This window comes from Cyanistes caeruleus, chromosome 2, assembly GCF_971803275.1.
Source record: "Cyanistes caeruleus chromosome 2, bCyaCae1.hap1.1, whole genome shotgun sequence".
In the NCBI taxonomy this organism is placed as follows: Eukaryota; Metazoa; Chordata; class Aves; order Passeriformes; family Paridae; genus Cyanistes; species Cyanistes caeruleus.
Genome location: NC_141702.1, coordinates 44,461,563 through 44,477,772, shown reverse-complemented (window position 1 = coordinate 44,477,772; position 16,210 = coordinate 44,461,563). Strand labels below are relative to the sequence as shown.

General features: G+C 41.9%; 1 protein-coding gene across 4 annotated transcripts in view; it reads left to right on the top strand.

Annotated features, from left to right (window-relative positions):
• The window catches only part of SCML4 (Scm polycomb group protein like 4), a 64,546-nt gene extending 49,063 nt beyond the window's left edge, over positions 1–15,483 (top strand). Inside the window, exons 7-9 of one of the 4 annotated variants that reach the window (XM_086876726.1) lie at positions 1,956–2,222; positions 10,242–10,387; positions 14,721–15,483. In XM_086876726.1, coding sequence (XP_086732852.1) covers positions 1,956–2,222; positions 10,242–10,387; positions 14,721–14,846 — 539 coding nt within the window. In that variant the 3' untranslated portion in view covers positions 14,847–15,483. Of the gene's footprint in view, positions 1–1,955; positions 2,223–10,241; positions 10,599–14,720 lie in introns of those variants that run through there. The other 3 variants (XM_023923905.2, XM_086876725.1, XM_086876724.1) reach the window with 3 other exon arrangements.
• Positions 15,484–16,210: the final 727 nt, after the last annotated feature.

Sequence of the window (16,210 nt, the reverse complement as noted above, 5' to 3'; positions counted from 1 at the left end):
TCAATTGAATTTCACCCTATCTGTATTTGTATGAGAATCAAGCTCAGAAATCCCTGGCAGAAAGCAGCAGGGCACCTGAATGCATGCTGTAAGAATCCAAATCATCTAAGCAAAAAAAACCTTTCTAAAGAAAAGTTACTTGTAGCTGCAAAGGCAAATTCCCAAAAGCGAGGAATTTTCACATTTGCAGCTTTCCTTCAAATCTGATGTTTACCTTATGGTGAGTCCAGCCTTGGCCCAGAATGGGACAGAATTTTAAAAGACAGAAGCAATAAAATAGAACAAGGTAACGAAAATCTGTGCTGTGGCCTGACACACAAGCCAAGATGATGGCATGGCACAACTCCTGAGTATTTGAGTTGTCGAAATAAATCATGTCCATTTAACATCAACTACTGTAGACAGCTGTCAAGTAATGTTTGCTTTTTTTTTTTAAGGAAAGAAGTGAAAATGTAAATTGAAAGGAATAGTCTGTTATATAGAGCCTCAAAATCTATTAGCAATGGAGTTTGTGTCTTATGGCTTAAATTACAACATAATTTTTTCTTGTTACTCAATAAGGCTGCATAATACATCAGGAGGAGAGTGTTGCTTTGGCCAGGAAGTTGATGTGTGACACCATGGGGGAAATTTCACCCTGCTCAGATGTCTCTGGGGGGAGAGTACACATGATGAGAAAAGTGGCCTTTTCAACAGCACAGAACAATGTCATGGGGCAATGGAAGACACTTCCCCTAATCTAGAGGCTTCCTGCCTGCCAGGTGTTAACATCCAGTGGGAGTGGGAAGTGCAGAGTTGCCAGCAGGGTTCTGTGAAGGTTGGGATCTCATGGAGGTTTCCAAGGGCTCTGCTTGTATCCCAGTAGTGATACTGGGGCTGGGTGACAGGACAGCTGCTTTTGCAGGGAGAATGGCAGTGGGAAAAAGGAGAAAGAAGACCTGTGGCCATCTTTGGCAAAAAAGACAAAAAGACAAAAAAAGGCAAATAAGAAAGACTTGGATATGAGGAGACCGGAGGAGGAAGACAGTGACACGGGCATGGAAGTGTTAGTTCAGACAGCGACAAACCTGAGCTTAAGTCTAAGGGGAAATGGCAAAAAAAATCTGCATACTGCAAACCTGGAGCTAGTCCTCCCTCATGCCTGTGCACGAGACCCTCAAGCATAGGGGAGCATGGAGAGACCTCCAGAGTAGGTCTTGAAGTCAAAATTTGGTTTATTGCCAGGAATCTGAAAAGCAAAGTATTTAGCTCCTACACAGCATGAAAATTGCAGTGGAGAGGACAGGAACCGTAGCAATGGTTTGCAGTTGTCTGTGATGTTGGCACGCTTGAACCTGAGTTAGGTCCAAGTGACTCACACATAACACAGAACTGTCCCTGATAAACCTTGGGTGTGCTCATCAGTCATCAAGCCTGTATCCTTGTGGGATACCGGGCCTGATGGATGTCTGCAGCTGAGGATGCTTCTGATTAATTTTGGTATTTGCAGCCAGAATGCTTTGGTTTATTACCTTTGTTCCTTCCTACTGGCTGCCAGGCATTTTGAACTTAACAAACTGCCTGTCCTGTTGTCCTCCTCTGCCTCCTTCCTTTCAATCCTCTAGCCTCGGTGTATTGGGGGAAGCACCATGAGGCAAATTGGGCCTGCCAGCCAGTGGCCCAGGACTTTACAGAGAATTATATTGTAAGCTGTCACCAATGACTCATACCAAGACAGTTTCCCTCTTGTGACTCTACTGACTTTGAGTGGTTGTGTTTCCCTTCACCGTTTATTAGTTCTCATCAAGGATCTCTCCTGGGCCAGCTGTCTGTACAGAAAGTTGAAAACAGAGTTACACTTTGTGACAAAAAAAAAAAAGGGAACTTTGGCCAAAAAAATATTTTTTTTTTCAAGGGTTGATTAAGAAAGCTTCTGTTTTACTGATGTTTATTTTGTGTTTGGGCTTCCTGAGCAGAGACAGTTGTACCTGAGGACTACCTGGCTGATGCCCCGAACAGGAAGCAGTACAGTGTGGATCCTGCCGACGCTGCCTTGGGTTCCATGGGCTCCATGTACACCGTGCGTCAGAGTCCTGCAGATGGACACCCTGCCGGGGGCTCCTCTTCCTCCTGTAGCCATCGTCCTGCCCAGATGTCTGCAGGGGGGTCCTCATCTACTGGCCTGCGGCATCAGACCTCCAGCCCAACAGGGAATGGGGCCTATCTTGAAGGAAACAGAAGTGGTAATGTTAACACCTCCCATTTTGCAATATGTGCTGCTATGCTGGCGCTGTGCAGGAGTCCTAACTCATTCCCAAATTCCCAAGAAAATTAGTAAGGTGGTTCTGTGATGGAATCCATCCAGACCACTCCTGCTTCCACTTAGAGGGGGAAATAATAACCTGTGTAAACAAAAAACCAGTCTGCTCACCATTAAGTAAAAAGGTGAATGTTTTCTAATGCCGTTGTTATGTAAACATATCTATTACCTATAATTGTGTGGCAATCACACCTGTTTTTATCAGCTCAGACGTGTAGACATTAGTATATGAGGCATTCCTCCCAAAGATTTATACTGCCTACAGGCAGGTACCTGGTATTTGTGTGACACCAGCTGTGTACAAGACGTGACACAGAGCAAACCCAAATATTAGTGCCTACCTTAAAACATTTTAGCCGGAGGTTTTGCTTTCTAGCTGTGTGCCCATTCTGCCCTTTTAATTACATACCAAGCCAGATTTTGCTTGAAAAAGACTTCCCAACAAAATATAGGTTTATTTTAAATCATTCAGCTCACTGCTCAAGGCTCTTTTATTCTTCAGGAAGCAAAGTCACAAGAAGTTTATCTGCAAATTCAAGAAATGCCATGGGAATCACTGCATTAAATGATTCTTCTTCCCTTTCTTTGTATTTTTGTTCAGTTACCACTTGCTGGGGCAGTTGCTCTACTCTTCCACTACAGTTCCTATTGGCCATGATTTTTTTCCTTCTAGAAATTACCCATGTTCATCAGACGAGTTAGCTGTTTCACTGAACTTCAGTTAACTTCATTTGAATGTTCCAAATTCTCAGTCAACAGGTCTTTAGCAGCAGTGATGCCAACAGCGTCTTCACCCCTTTCTAATTATTCAAACTTCATGTCTGCATATTTCATTCTGACGATAGATCTAACAAAGGAGTTGAATGTCTCAGCCATTTTAAAGTCATTAATTTTTTTTCCTTCCTCATTTATTAATGGAACCTACTGCCACTCTAGTACTAATTTTTTTTAAATCTTGATATATTTGCAGAAGATTACTGGTTTCCCTAGCCCCTTTGTCTACCATTAGCTCATTACACTGTCTTTTTGCCCTTGCATTTCCCTTGGAAACTTCAATTGATTCTGCATATTCTTGCTTGGAAGCCATTCCAGAGCCTCTTTCCAGTGTCCTTTGCTTAATCTTTGTTTAATTCCTTCACATTCCTCACCTCCCCAACACTTGTATTATTTCTTGTTTCTGATCTTTCACTATTCAATATTTTAGACCATTATTCTTCCAAAATATGTATTACAAGTATTTATCCCTGTAATTGTTAGTTTTATATATTTAGTGGTGCACCCCCACTACCCTCTCTGCCTTCCAAAATTCGTGGCTCAAAGCCAGAATCTACAGAGGTTGTAGATTCTTACTTAGTAACCCTTCACAGATTTTTCTTCTCTGAATCACTTGTCTTACTGGATTGTCTTACTTGGCTTACTGAATACTTTGTGCCTTTTCAGAATATACAAAACTTCTGTACATAAGAACGTGTGGTGTGGAGAAAACCCTCGGTATCAGGGGACAGAAATTATGTTCAAGGGACTGAAGCTTAAAATTAGAGCTTCTTAAGATTGTTCAGCTGCATTGTTTTCCCTCTGTGTTTTTGACTTTGAATGTCACTGTTTCCCAGTCTTGGCCAATGTTTTGTGAAACCTCCAAGTAGGAAGCTAAGCTTCAGATGACATCTCCATCTCTCTTTTCATGACTTCCCACAAAATTCACAGTCTTTACAAAATGAAAGGCTGAAATATGGCTCATGTTTTTTTCCAGAACTGAATCAATAAAAAAAGTAATGGAGTGGTCATGCAACAGGCTTTACAGATTCCTGTATTTCTTTGGCTTAAAACCATTAAAAGCACTTTCAGGAGCAAAGAGGGAGATGCTGCTTTTGAACCAGGCAACCATGGCATGAGTACCTCAGAAGCAGTCACAAGTTACTTTAAACTGCTACATATAATACCTGGAGTTAACAGAACTCATCCCAAAACAGCTTGGTAATTTTCATGTGACAATCTTTTTACACTTGCATAGCCTAGTTCCTCTGAGGTCTCTGGGTCATTTGGCCAGTTCAACAGTAAAAGCTTCCTAAAACAGAAATGTGTGCAGTGACCATCATTAAAATGGTTATAGATTCATTGATATGGTTGGCGTTTTCCTAATTTTCCAGGCATTTATTAGCCATCAGTATCACCCGTTGTAGATCAGGGTCTACCACAGAGCACACACAAACCTATACAGGCTTTGCTGCCAAGGTCCCTAACAATCCCCTGTAGCAATGCCCTGTACTCCACCGGGAGCCAATGTCTGTGCCATCACCATCCATCACACTCCCCCTAATCCTCTCAGCTGCTTTCTGGAGACTCCAGCAGTCTCCTACAGACAACAGCACAAGCTGGTTCCTTTGAGGCCAGGCAGTTTTCTGTGGCTGTGGTGGGCAATACAGAGACATCCATGAAGTCAATGTGCCCACACATTCACTACGATACCACTTCAAGCTTTAAGACACTGATGTTTCCAGTCACAACCTGGTTTCATCTCGTTCACTATTTCCCTAGTGTACCTCTGTAATACTGGAATTCTCACCAGAGTCCTACAAAGCATTACCCATTCCTCCTTAAAATTAGAGATTGTATTAGTCCACAGAGAGAAATCATATTTTCACCCACCATGTTGCTTCCACTTCTACTGGCAATCCCAGACTTTTAAAACACACATTTCTGCAATTTCCCTAGTGCAGCCACGCTGGAGGTTTAATACCGTCTTCACAAATTCTCTCCAGCAAAGAAAGGTCTTTGGAATCTGTGCATGTGTTTTCCTTCTTTCTTGGCATAATTTATATGTTGCTGAATCATAAGTAAGCAAAGATGAGTAAGTGGTGCATGTCAGTCTCTGTTCTTATCCTCTTCGGTTTGTATACTTATGAGGCAGAGATGGGCTCATTAAAAAGAGGAAGAATTTATCTCTGAAACCTCAAACCAATCCTGCTTATTTATGGATAGTTTTGAAAAATAGCTTGCCTTATTTATCATGGTGGGAAAATATCATGGAAAAAGCCATAATCATAAAACATATCTCAGTGCATAGCAGAACATGTCTTTCAAGCGGAATGGATGAGATTAAACCTCAAAGCTCTCATTAATGCGATCGGAAGCTTGATGCCTAATTCTCCTTGATTATGCTAAAAAATTCTGAAAAAAAAGATGTAAAAAAAAAAATCTCATTTCAGAAAGCCAGTTGGGGCTGCAAACAGATAAACATGCACTTTCCTGTCATCATTTGCCAAACTGAAGCTTTTAAATTAGGGAAGGAATAGTCAAGGACATCATAAACCTTTCCAAGCCTGCTTACATAACAGACAAAGCCTTTATCCCAAGTATGAAGGATTGTGTGCTCAACCACAATATAATAACCTTAACCTTGCCCTGTAGCTTGTTATTTTTATGGAGATTTTATTATCCAGTATTAGCAGTTAATTATTATCACCTGAGGGTCTTTGTTAAAGAGGCAGTCCTGCTTATTAGTAGATATATTTTCTGAAAACATTTGGAGGCATGGGGTTGAAATTCTCTTTTTCCAGAATAATGCTGCAAGCAGCTCATGGGGGGCAGATCCACCACCTCCCCGAGGCAAAGGAGCTGCTGATGGCATTGTGAGCCTCAGCACTCACTGTATTCAGCAAATACAGCCTGCCTGCTAATTTTTGAGGACATTTCAGTCTGAAAGTTTCAGTGCTTCCAGCGAGCTGCCTTTTTGTTTCCCCTACAAAGGAGAGGCAAAGCAAGAAAAGCCCAGATAAATATTTAATGTCCGTGGCCACGTCTCATGCAGCTGGATGCTGGGCTGCTCCTGCAGCGGCCGGAGGAGCACCTGCAATGTTGCATCCCCGCACAGTGTGTGCCATGCTGTCAGCAGGAGCAGCTGCCACACTGCTGGGACAGGGACTCTTCTGTGACACCTTGCAAGGTGGAGAACACCAGCCAGGTGCTGCCCTACCTGTCCTGCCAGCGCCGGCCAGATGTGCTGAGCCTGATCGTCTTTGCAGAGTTCTCTGCTGATCATGGCTTGTCAACACCCTGCCCCACCCTAAATATCTTGTAATTGTGTTCTCCCACACGCCTGCTTGTCTGATGTATCTCTTCCTTTTCTGCTTGGTGTGCCCTAGATTTTTAGAAAACTATCTTAAAGTCTTCCTCCTTTCCCTGTTTATAGTGGGGGTGGTTTGTTTTTTAAAATAATTCCCATTTCTCTGCACCTTTGAGGGTCTGCTACTTCTGCTTAGTTTCAGTAGATCTGCTGCTCCTTATTATCTGCTCCAGTGCAATCAGAGAGAACCTTTTAAAATTTCATTCCCACCCCCTTCCCCTGAGGCAAAGAAATCATTTAGGCCTGCAGCAATATTAAAGTTCATCTGTCACTCCCTTTCCACTCTTATCTATCAATGACTGTACTCCCTCTGGGCTCTGTTTGTTTGCCAAGAACATATTTAGGGAGTCTGTTATTTGTCTTTCCTTCTTTTGCAGGTTTAACTCCATTTTAGCATTTTATTTCCTTGTCATGCCTCTGCAGCCATTTGGCTGTTGGCTCTGTCTCCATTCTTCTTCTCAGGAAGGTCCAGAGGTTAGAGATGAGTGACAGAGAAAAGTGTGGGAGTGAAAACTCAGACTGAGCCAGGCCACCTCTTTCCCTCAGCTTCACTCAGCTTTTGTCACTGACCTGATAATTCCAGCTGTTTCTGTGTGGGCAATGGTCTTGACTGGGATGCCTGCCTGGAGACATTGCCCTGCAGAGGAACTTCTTTACTGTCCTTCCCCAATATCGTTTGAGGCAAGAGGGGAAAGTGCTTCCCTCTGATTACCTAAATTTCCATATCCCATTCCATTAATTTGACAAATTTTTGCCACCTGTCAAAAACAGGAAATTGGATTTGACCTAGATTATGATCTCTAAAAATAATTATTGGTCGCAAGCACTCCCATCTCTTTGTAATCTGAGTATTCATTATCATCTTGATTAATTCTGATGACAGGATGGCATAGGATACCCAGGAGACATGAGACTTCCTCATTTATCTAATTCTTAGGTTAAGTGTGAATACCTTCAGATATGAAAAAAATGTATAGTACTTGCCCTGCTGCCATCAAACACTTTTGTGCTTAATATAATCTTTCACCAAAGTGATGCTATTGAAAGAAACCCCATGCCTTTGTGTAGACATGAAATGATCTACTTTCTTCTGTAAATTGAGAAATTACACTCAGATGGGTAAACTACAATGTAAAAAAGCCAAATTAATTAATAAAAAAAATTATAAAATATATGGAAAACCAGATTGTTTCCAGATTCATCAGCTAAAACCTGATATTTTGCTGTAAACTGAGGGTATCTCAGTTTTCTTAATAATATTTAAAGGTAGCTCCTTTCACGCAAGTAAATTTACAGACCTTAATTCATTAAAAAGCAGCAGAGAATCCAAAACTTGATACTAGGTAGGTAAATAAAGACAATAAAAAAGCTATTTTAAGAATTAGTATTGACATATAATTCTTGTTTATATATTATGATATTATACTATTCCTTAGGCATGGATTTGAAAGGGTTATCTTCACCTGCTAGGGTCTGTAAGAATTCTAGCCATGCAGTCTCTTTAGAAAGGTCATTTATATATTTGTCTTTCAGAAATCACATTTATGCTATTGATTGCTAGATAGCAAAAGAGTGAATAGATTCTTCCTGTCATTTCAACCTTTTCTTCTCATCCCCCTTCCTTTTATTACAGATACTTCCAATACCTGTGAAGGCCCCCAGCTGCACTTGGGGCTCTCTTCTCCCCTTTGCCCTTTCCTGGGCAGGTTGCAGGCAGGAGTCAGTGGGCTGCAGGCTGCCCTTTCTGTTCCCAGTGTAAATCCCAGGCTAAATCCTCTGGGCTTTCCTTACATTTATACAAATTTAAGGGAAAAATATGTGCTTCTCAGTAGTGGCACATCTCCCTGACCATGTTACAACAGTAGCAGAGAAACTTCAGCAGTCTTTTGGTCACAGCCAAACCTTTCTCTCCTTGCTCTATTTTCTGACTAGTTTGCAAAAGCCTGCTCTTTTTCCTGACCTTTGGTTTAAGATGGTGTAGTGCCCGATACCTCCACACACCAGCGCTCATTCAAACCATTGACAGATCATGAAGGGGAAAAATTCCCCTCTGTCTCCAAGACATGTCTCGGTTCTCCCACTTGTCCCTGACAGAGTTCCTCAATGTTATTGATGATCCAGGGGTTGGCCAAGATTACCCTGTTTGTTTTGCACTCTCTGTCTTCGTTGTTTCATGCCAAAGGCTCCAGATGGTGTCTGTACTGTTGTGTATTGCATTTATTCTGTGAGCGGAGCCCAGGGTCACCTGAGTCCATACAAGCACCAGTCTTCGCTGTCTAATTAAAAGGACCTGCAGCTCTTCCTTGTCCTTTGTATCCAGAACAGTGACTTAGCAAATGAGAGTGCAATTATCATGATATTTACATCTCATCTCATTATGAAAACCATCAACTAGATTTGCACATTCATAGCACTGCTGCTTTCTGGAGTCCATTCTGAGTAACTGCAAACACACCTCATTACATTATACTGTAAGATGAGCGTGGTGGCAAGGAAAAAAAGACAAATATGCACACAAACCCATTACTGGGTGTCTATGGGCAGAGTCTCAGTTAATATAAATCACCAGAGCTCTATTGAAGTCAATGGAATGACAACCTACATAAGCCCCAAACCCACCCAGCACATTTATTCATGTGCACTAGGATCGTATTTTGAGTCATGTGTCAGGATTCTCACATGCCTTTATAAGCTCACTATTTCTCTGGAGAACTAATCCCTTCTCTTCTCAGAAGTTCTGATTGCTTCTTGGCTACTTGGGGCATTTCTAGGCTCTAGCTTTGGTGTCTTGATCTCCATCTACATGCACTCTTCTGTTTGATTTCTGGTTTTCTGTAGTGTATACTTGCTTTCCATTAGCACTTCTCTCATTAAAAACTGGGCCTTGACAGAAATAGATGAGCAGATGTGGGCAAGTCACATTTAATGTATCTGTGTGCTGCTGCCTGCTAACACATAGTCTGCTTGGTGTGGATATAAACAAATGGAAACAGCTTTCCTGTATCCTAGCATAATATAGATCTTGTCATAAAGAAGCAGCATAAGCGGAGGTACAAATTATATTCAGGTGGAGATTGAGATTTATAATTCTACAGAGACTAAGAATAAAAACATAAAGGCACTTTTCGTTCCAATGTTATTGACTTGATTTAAAGCTACAGCAAGCTGAAGTCACCTCAAATCATCGAGGGGTTATACCATTAAAAAGTCACATGTGCAATGTTCATCTTCCCATGTTTTAGTAACTTTCCAAATTGGCATTCATTGGGGACCATCAGCTTTGTGAGAGACTAAGATTAGGAAGATACAGACTGAAAACCTTCTGCTGATCTCTAAAACAAGTATGAATATCTGAATGCAAATTAAAAACCCTATTTGCTAAATCCTGATTTTATCCTCTAGCCTTCACATTCAACGGCAAACTTTTTTTAGCACCTAAGAACTTTCTCTCCAGGTGTGAGGGTAGTGTCTTCTTGATCCAAGAACCCTGCTGCTGCAGATCAGACAGCAGGGGCAGCTTGGTTTAAGAGCCTGGCAGCTGGCACATCTTTCCTTCTCCAGCAGGGACCTAAGGGTTTCATGTTTTTTAACACAATTCACCAGATGGGATCATGTCTTCCAACAAGCAGTCAGATTGGAAACTTCTGCGAGTCCCCCTTTTTTCCTTATGCTGCCATCTCAGGCCGGTACTTGCATGCACAGATCCAATGTCCAGTGCTGCAGTGAGGCTGCCAAAGCCCTGCACGCTCATAATCACGAACTGAGGAAATCTCTGTGTGCCATTGTAATGCACTGTTGTGGGCTTTTTTGTACTGACAGCCTCAAGTCCTTCACCTGAACGACAAGATGCTGCTCGGCCATCAAGCAAGAATCCTTTGACCTGGACAGTGGATGATGTGGTTTGGTTTGTGAAGGATGCAGATCCTCAGGCTTTAGGCCCTCACGTGGAACTCTTCAGAAAACATGTATGTAGAAGTATACCCTTACCACCTCTAGGTAATTTAAGTCACAAGAGACAGCCAGCACATGTCACATACAGACCCTCAGATGCCTTGGGCTTCCTCAGCCAGGTTGAATGCAGGACCTGGCAAGGAATTCAGCACCTCCGGAGGGTTTGGGCTAGAGAAATTTTACATATCTCTTGAGATGGTAGTTAAACACTAGGATGGGCTTTGTGAAAAGGTGAACAATGCCCCAAGCTTGTCGGTGTTAAAGGGGCTTTTGGAAAACCCCCTAATAAATAAGTGTAATTTGGTCAGCCCTGAATTCCTCTGGCAGTTGGACTAGATTATTGTAGGTGCCTTCCAACTGAAACAGTTCTGTTCTATTCTATTCTATTCTATTCTATTCTATTCTATTCTATTCTATTCTATTCTATTCTATTCTATTCTATTCTATTCTATTCTATTCTATTCTATTCCATTCCATTCCATTCCATTCTATTCTATTCTGTTCCATCCTTCTTTGTGCTATGTTATGTTACTCTATTCATTTGTTCTTCAATAGGAAAACCATAACAGTGTCTTTAGAAAATATTCACTGTTTGTTCCCAGCTACTCCAGCATAAATTGTTCCTATGCCAAGCCTCAGAGAAAGCACTGAGGATCTGGTGCTCATTTTTCATTGTCAGATTGGCACAAAAAAGCCTCGTTTCAATGACAATTTTTTTCACAGGATATATATGATTCTTCTCTGAAGAGCATTTTTTATTTGTCTCTAGATATTTACCAGGAGAAACCCAAAACAGCCAACATTTTAATCTTTTCCCCTCAGTATTATGTAACTACATAACCAAATTTAACAGACCTGCTGACTGCCTAGAGGATATGATTGTTGATTTTGTGAGGATAACCTCCAGTGATGGAAATTATATTATCTTTAATTAGTAAATGAGAAGAGAATAAACTTTTCTGATCTGGAGTTTCTTGTTCTGCTGCTATATATGGTGTCTCTTAGAATTTTTTGCCTTCTTCATGTCTCCTTAATCAATTAAGTCTGGCTATGAAAAATGTATTTTACCCTAAAAGTGACTTGTTTGTGTTCAGCTGGAGGTCTAAAGTTTTTGTGTAAGTGTCTGGACCTAGGTCTGAATGAGAATTTCTCCCCTGCCCTGAGTCCTGACCAGCACCTCCAGTGTTGCAGAGACAACAAGAGGGCTTGATCACTCCTTGCCCCTATGCCAGCAGAGACCAGTGGGACTGTGGAGCTGCAGACGAGAGCTGGGGGAGATAGATGGACTTCCAGCTACACACAGCTTCCAGGGTTTCTAAATACAGGAGAGGAGGTGACTGAGGAGCAGCTGAAAATGAACACAGGCCTTGGTGTCTGCTCACCGTAGGAAGGTATTGGGGCCATCTGCCATTCTGTAGACAGCTCTGTGGGATGAGAACAGCAGCAGGCACAGTGGTGTGGGGCCAAATCTGCAAGTACAGGTGAGGTGTTGGCCTGCTTTTCCTGCCTTCTGCCTTACAAGCTGGTAGTGAAAGCATGGCCAGTATTGGTCATGTGGGCAACCAGGCAGATAAACAAGCCGCCTTTAGGTCTGAAGGGACTTGCTATAGAATGAGTTTCTGACAATAGCAGAAGGGTCTGTGCATTTTCACACAAGTGAGTGAGAATTGACATGGTCTAAGGCATATAGGTATATCCCAAAGGAAAAAAAACCAACTTCTAAAGTTTGTCTTGTAAATATGGAAGTGCAAAAGCACAATTTTGTCTAGTTTCCATTTGTAGCAAAGTATGCTTTTATGTAGCAGCAGGGCCTGGGAACACTCCAGGCAGTCATGGGCCAGCTGCGCTGGAGAATGCCATGGTACTGCAGCTGCTCTGCAGCCAAAGAGATCAAGTTAAATTGCCACTAAAGACTGTCCCTGTCATCCTTTGTTGCACACCCAGCACCCATGGGCTCAACTTATCATTGGTTTCCTTGTAAAATATGCCATAGGTGTGAGAACCTGGGTATGATTGCCACACAACTCAATTCAATTACACCTTTGAGTTATATATATCCCTGCAATTTTTCAGCCTTCAAACCTCATCTGGATTAGCACAAAGACCCCAGGGGTGAGAGACAAGTGATTAGTCCATTAACCTCAGCCATATCTTCCTGTATGTTCAATCTTTCTGTGAAGCAGGTGCATAATTTACTTAGAAGCACTTACTGTCATTGACAAGGCCCAGCTATCACCCGAAATAGTTGCTTTGGCAATCAGCTCATCTGAGCTGGGAGAGAGAGGCTGTTGGGACCAGCAGGAAGAAAACAGCTGGAGGATGTATCCTGAACGTGGGCAGTGTGCTTTCCTACTGCTCTAGCAGGCCATTTGGGTGCTGACCTCAGCCCTCAGAGCCTGCAGCTCTTCCAGCCTGCAGCCCACATCCTTCACTGCCCCAAAGGGCGCTGCAGGATGCTCTGGCTCTGCCTGCCCTTCCCACCTGGAGCAGAAGCTTTGCCTCTTGCCAAGATATCCAAGGAGCTCTGTCATAGGTAGCTCCTGAGAATGTCCACCCAAGACTGAGAAACTACCTACCAGCTCCCCTGGGCTGTTCCCTGCTCCCACAGCTCCCTCTGTGTGCCAAGGACAGCTGAGCTCATCACTGACAGAGCTTTTGGTCTCACAGAATGGAGCCACTGCCCTGGCCAGAGACCTTGTAGCAGCACTGTGTGAGATCCCGTGGAGGCTCCATCAGCAGAAAAGTCTTGGTAGAAAGGTAGTGGGAAGTGAAACAGAGGAGGGGAAAGGTGGCCCTGATGGCACTGGATGTTACCAGTTCCAGACCTGCTCCAAGACCTTCTGCTGGGGCTAATGTATGTGTGGGAAGCACGTTATCAAAGTCTTCTTTTCAAAGATTATTTTTAAAAAGGCTGACACAGTAATACTGTAAAGAAGTCAAGCCAAGAATCTGCACAGGGAAATGGCTACTATGGGATATTTAATTGGATATGAATGCTCCCTCTGGCATACTATTGTCATGGAGTTTAATCTTGACCCCTACACAGTAATAATAATGGAAATAATAAAATGCTGAATTCAACATTTAGAAACAGCTTCCTCCACACCTGACCCTTGACAGTGTTTTTATCCTATAGCACCACAGTTAAAGGAGCTCTTACTTTATTTCTTATGCAAATAGTAATTATATATTACACTTATTCTTACTTTACATTAGCTTCCTTAAAATAATGGCAAAGAGAGGAGGGAGGTGGAGACAGTTTCTATTATGGATAGAGAGGGGGCTGCAAAATGAGGAGCATTAATTGATTGAGTTAATCAGAAAGTGACCTTAACTGCTCATCAGATAAATCACCTAGTGAATGGAATAATAATGATCAGGGCAAATTAGGATCCATAGTGTTGCTTAATAAGTAGGCAATGGATCACAGTGGAAAGCTCTGACCATCAAAACCGTAGAACAAAATGTAGACAGCATTGGTGTGTGTGTAAATGTGCTGGAAGCTCTGGGGACAGGTGGTATTTTTTGACTAATACAGTTGGGAAAAACCAGACAAGCTTTGGGTCCAAGGAAGGACAGTACAGCTGAAAGCTTCTGTGTTCTACAGCCCAAAGTAAAGGACAGTCTGTTTCTCTGTGGGCTCAGGCTACTTTTGCAGTAGTACTTCATCATTTCAAAAGGTTTTCAAGCCAACAGTTCCGGGATAAACAGCTGAGCTTGGTGGTAATTTCCTCCACTTGCATGAGGGTTGAATTAAAGTTTAGAAAATTTAATAATAAATGTAATTAAATAAGCAAGTTACTACTGTCTTCAATTTGAGAAGAAAACATATATATATATATATATATACACACACACATGTATACCATATACTCGCATCACTGGGTATAAGTGTCCTGGAGATATGTGAAACACACAGATAGCTGGGGACAAAGCTGAAACTGAGATCTGGAGGTGTTCTATTAGCAGTTTAATGTGGCTACATCCTTCGCTGTCTCCATCACTCATACTTTCCTCTCAAGGTTGACTGGTTTTTCTCAGAATTGCACTTAGAGCAACTCTGATTTTTAAAAAATTCTACTTTTAATTGCAAAATAAATTGAAAACCTCAACTAATCTTATAGTTCCTTCAAGAATAAAAAGTAGTATTTAATTAAACCTTCCTTTACAGCTTTCTTCTATCACACCTCAGATTTCAATTTTTTTAATGAAATTTCAAAATGCATGACATTTCAGGTAGCTCTACCCTAAATGACATTCCTAATTCACCTTGTTTAATGTGTCAGGACACAGCACTTAAAGGGGGGGTTAGCACATTTTGATTCTCTTCCTCTCTTTTGAAACCAGGAAATTGATGGCAATGCTTTGTTACTGCTGAAAAGCGATATGATCATGAAATACCTGGGGCTGAAGTTGGGACCGGCACTGAAACTGTGTTACCACATTGATAAGCTCAAGCAAGCCAAGTTCTAATAATTTCTTGAACAACAGAATCTGAGCTAAATCTAGATGGAAGACTAAAGGTAACATATTGCCTTACAGAAATGCATTCATTTGCAGATTGCTTTTCCTTCTTTTTTATCAAAGACTTTGTCTTTTTTAACATTTGTGCATTGTCACCTTTTTTTAATCCAATGGGATCTTTTGGGCTGCTTTGTGTTAATAATTTGCCAAAAAGTATATAATTACAGTAATTATTTTGTATCATTAATATTATTATGATTATAGTAAGTCCTATTTTTGTAACCAGAAGTGGAAAATCAAAACCAAACACAGCTACAGCATATGTGTAGGACTGCTAGAAGACAAACCAAGAGTCCCTCACTTGCCACGGGTCTGCCTCTGAGGAGAAATCACTGACTTGCATTGCTTGGGCACCAGCTCCACTCTCCATGCTCAGGGGCTGGAAAAGTGCAGCATTTGGTCACTTTTTGTCTGCTTGAAACTGCCCCATGTCTTGCACTATCCGGAAAACTTGAATTATTCACTTAAAGAAATAAACAAACAAAGAGAAAGGAGAAAGGATGAATGAGAAAGGAGAAATAAGAGAAAAAGGAAGAGAAGAGAAGAGAAGAGAAGAGAAGAGAAGAGAAGAGAAGAGAAGAGAAGAGAAGAGAAGAGAAGAGAAGAGAAGAGAAGAGAAGAGAAGAGAAGAGAAGAGAAGAGAAGAGAAGAGAAGAGAAGAGAAGAGAAGAGAAGAGAAGAGAAGAGAAGAGAAGAGAAGAGAAGAGAAGAGAAGAGAAGAGAAGAGAAGAGAAGAGAAGAGAAGAGAAGAGAAGAGAAGAGAAGAGAAGAATTTTTTAAAAAAAAAGAAGAAATAATTAAAAAAAAAAAAAAAGAAAAAAGAAAGAAAGAAAATAAAAAAGAGAGAGGGGAAGGCTTTTCTTTTTTCCCCAGCCAAAGTACTTTTTCTCGCTAGAGGGAGCAGCCCTAGCAGACTTGTGGCTGGAGCCCTGATGCTACGGTGCTTTCCGTCTGATGAGCTTTGACCGTCACGACTCTCCTATCGAACACCTCCATAAATACCGCCAAGGAATCACAGGCTCCCAGCAGGATGCGCCCTTCACCGTTTACAGATAATTAATTCAAGAAAAGCCCAAATGCAGAGCGTGTTTCTGACAGGATGTTTCCCGTCACACCAAAGAGGGGGTGGATGGCTCCCACGGTGTCTGGCGCACACAGCTGTCAGCTCCATTCCCTGAGCCGCCTCAGTCTGGCGAACACTTCGTGGCACTCCAAGAAAAATCTGCATTTCTGGGTTTGTTTTTGTTTGCATCTTTAAAAAACGAGGAAGCCGGGTGGGATCGTTCCTCACAAGGATCTGGGCACATCTCTGC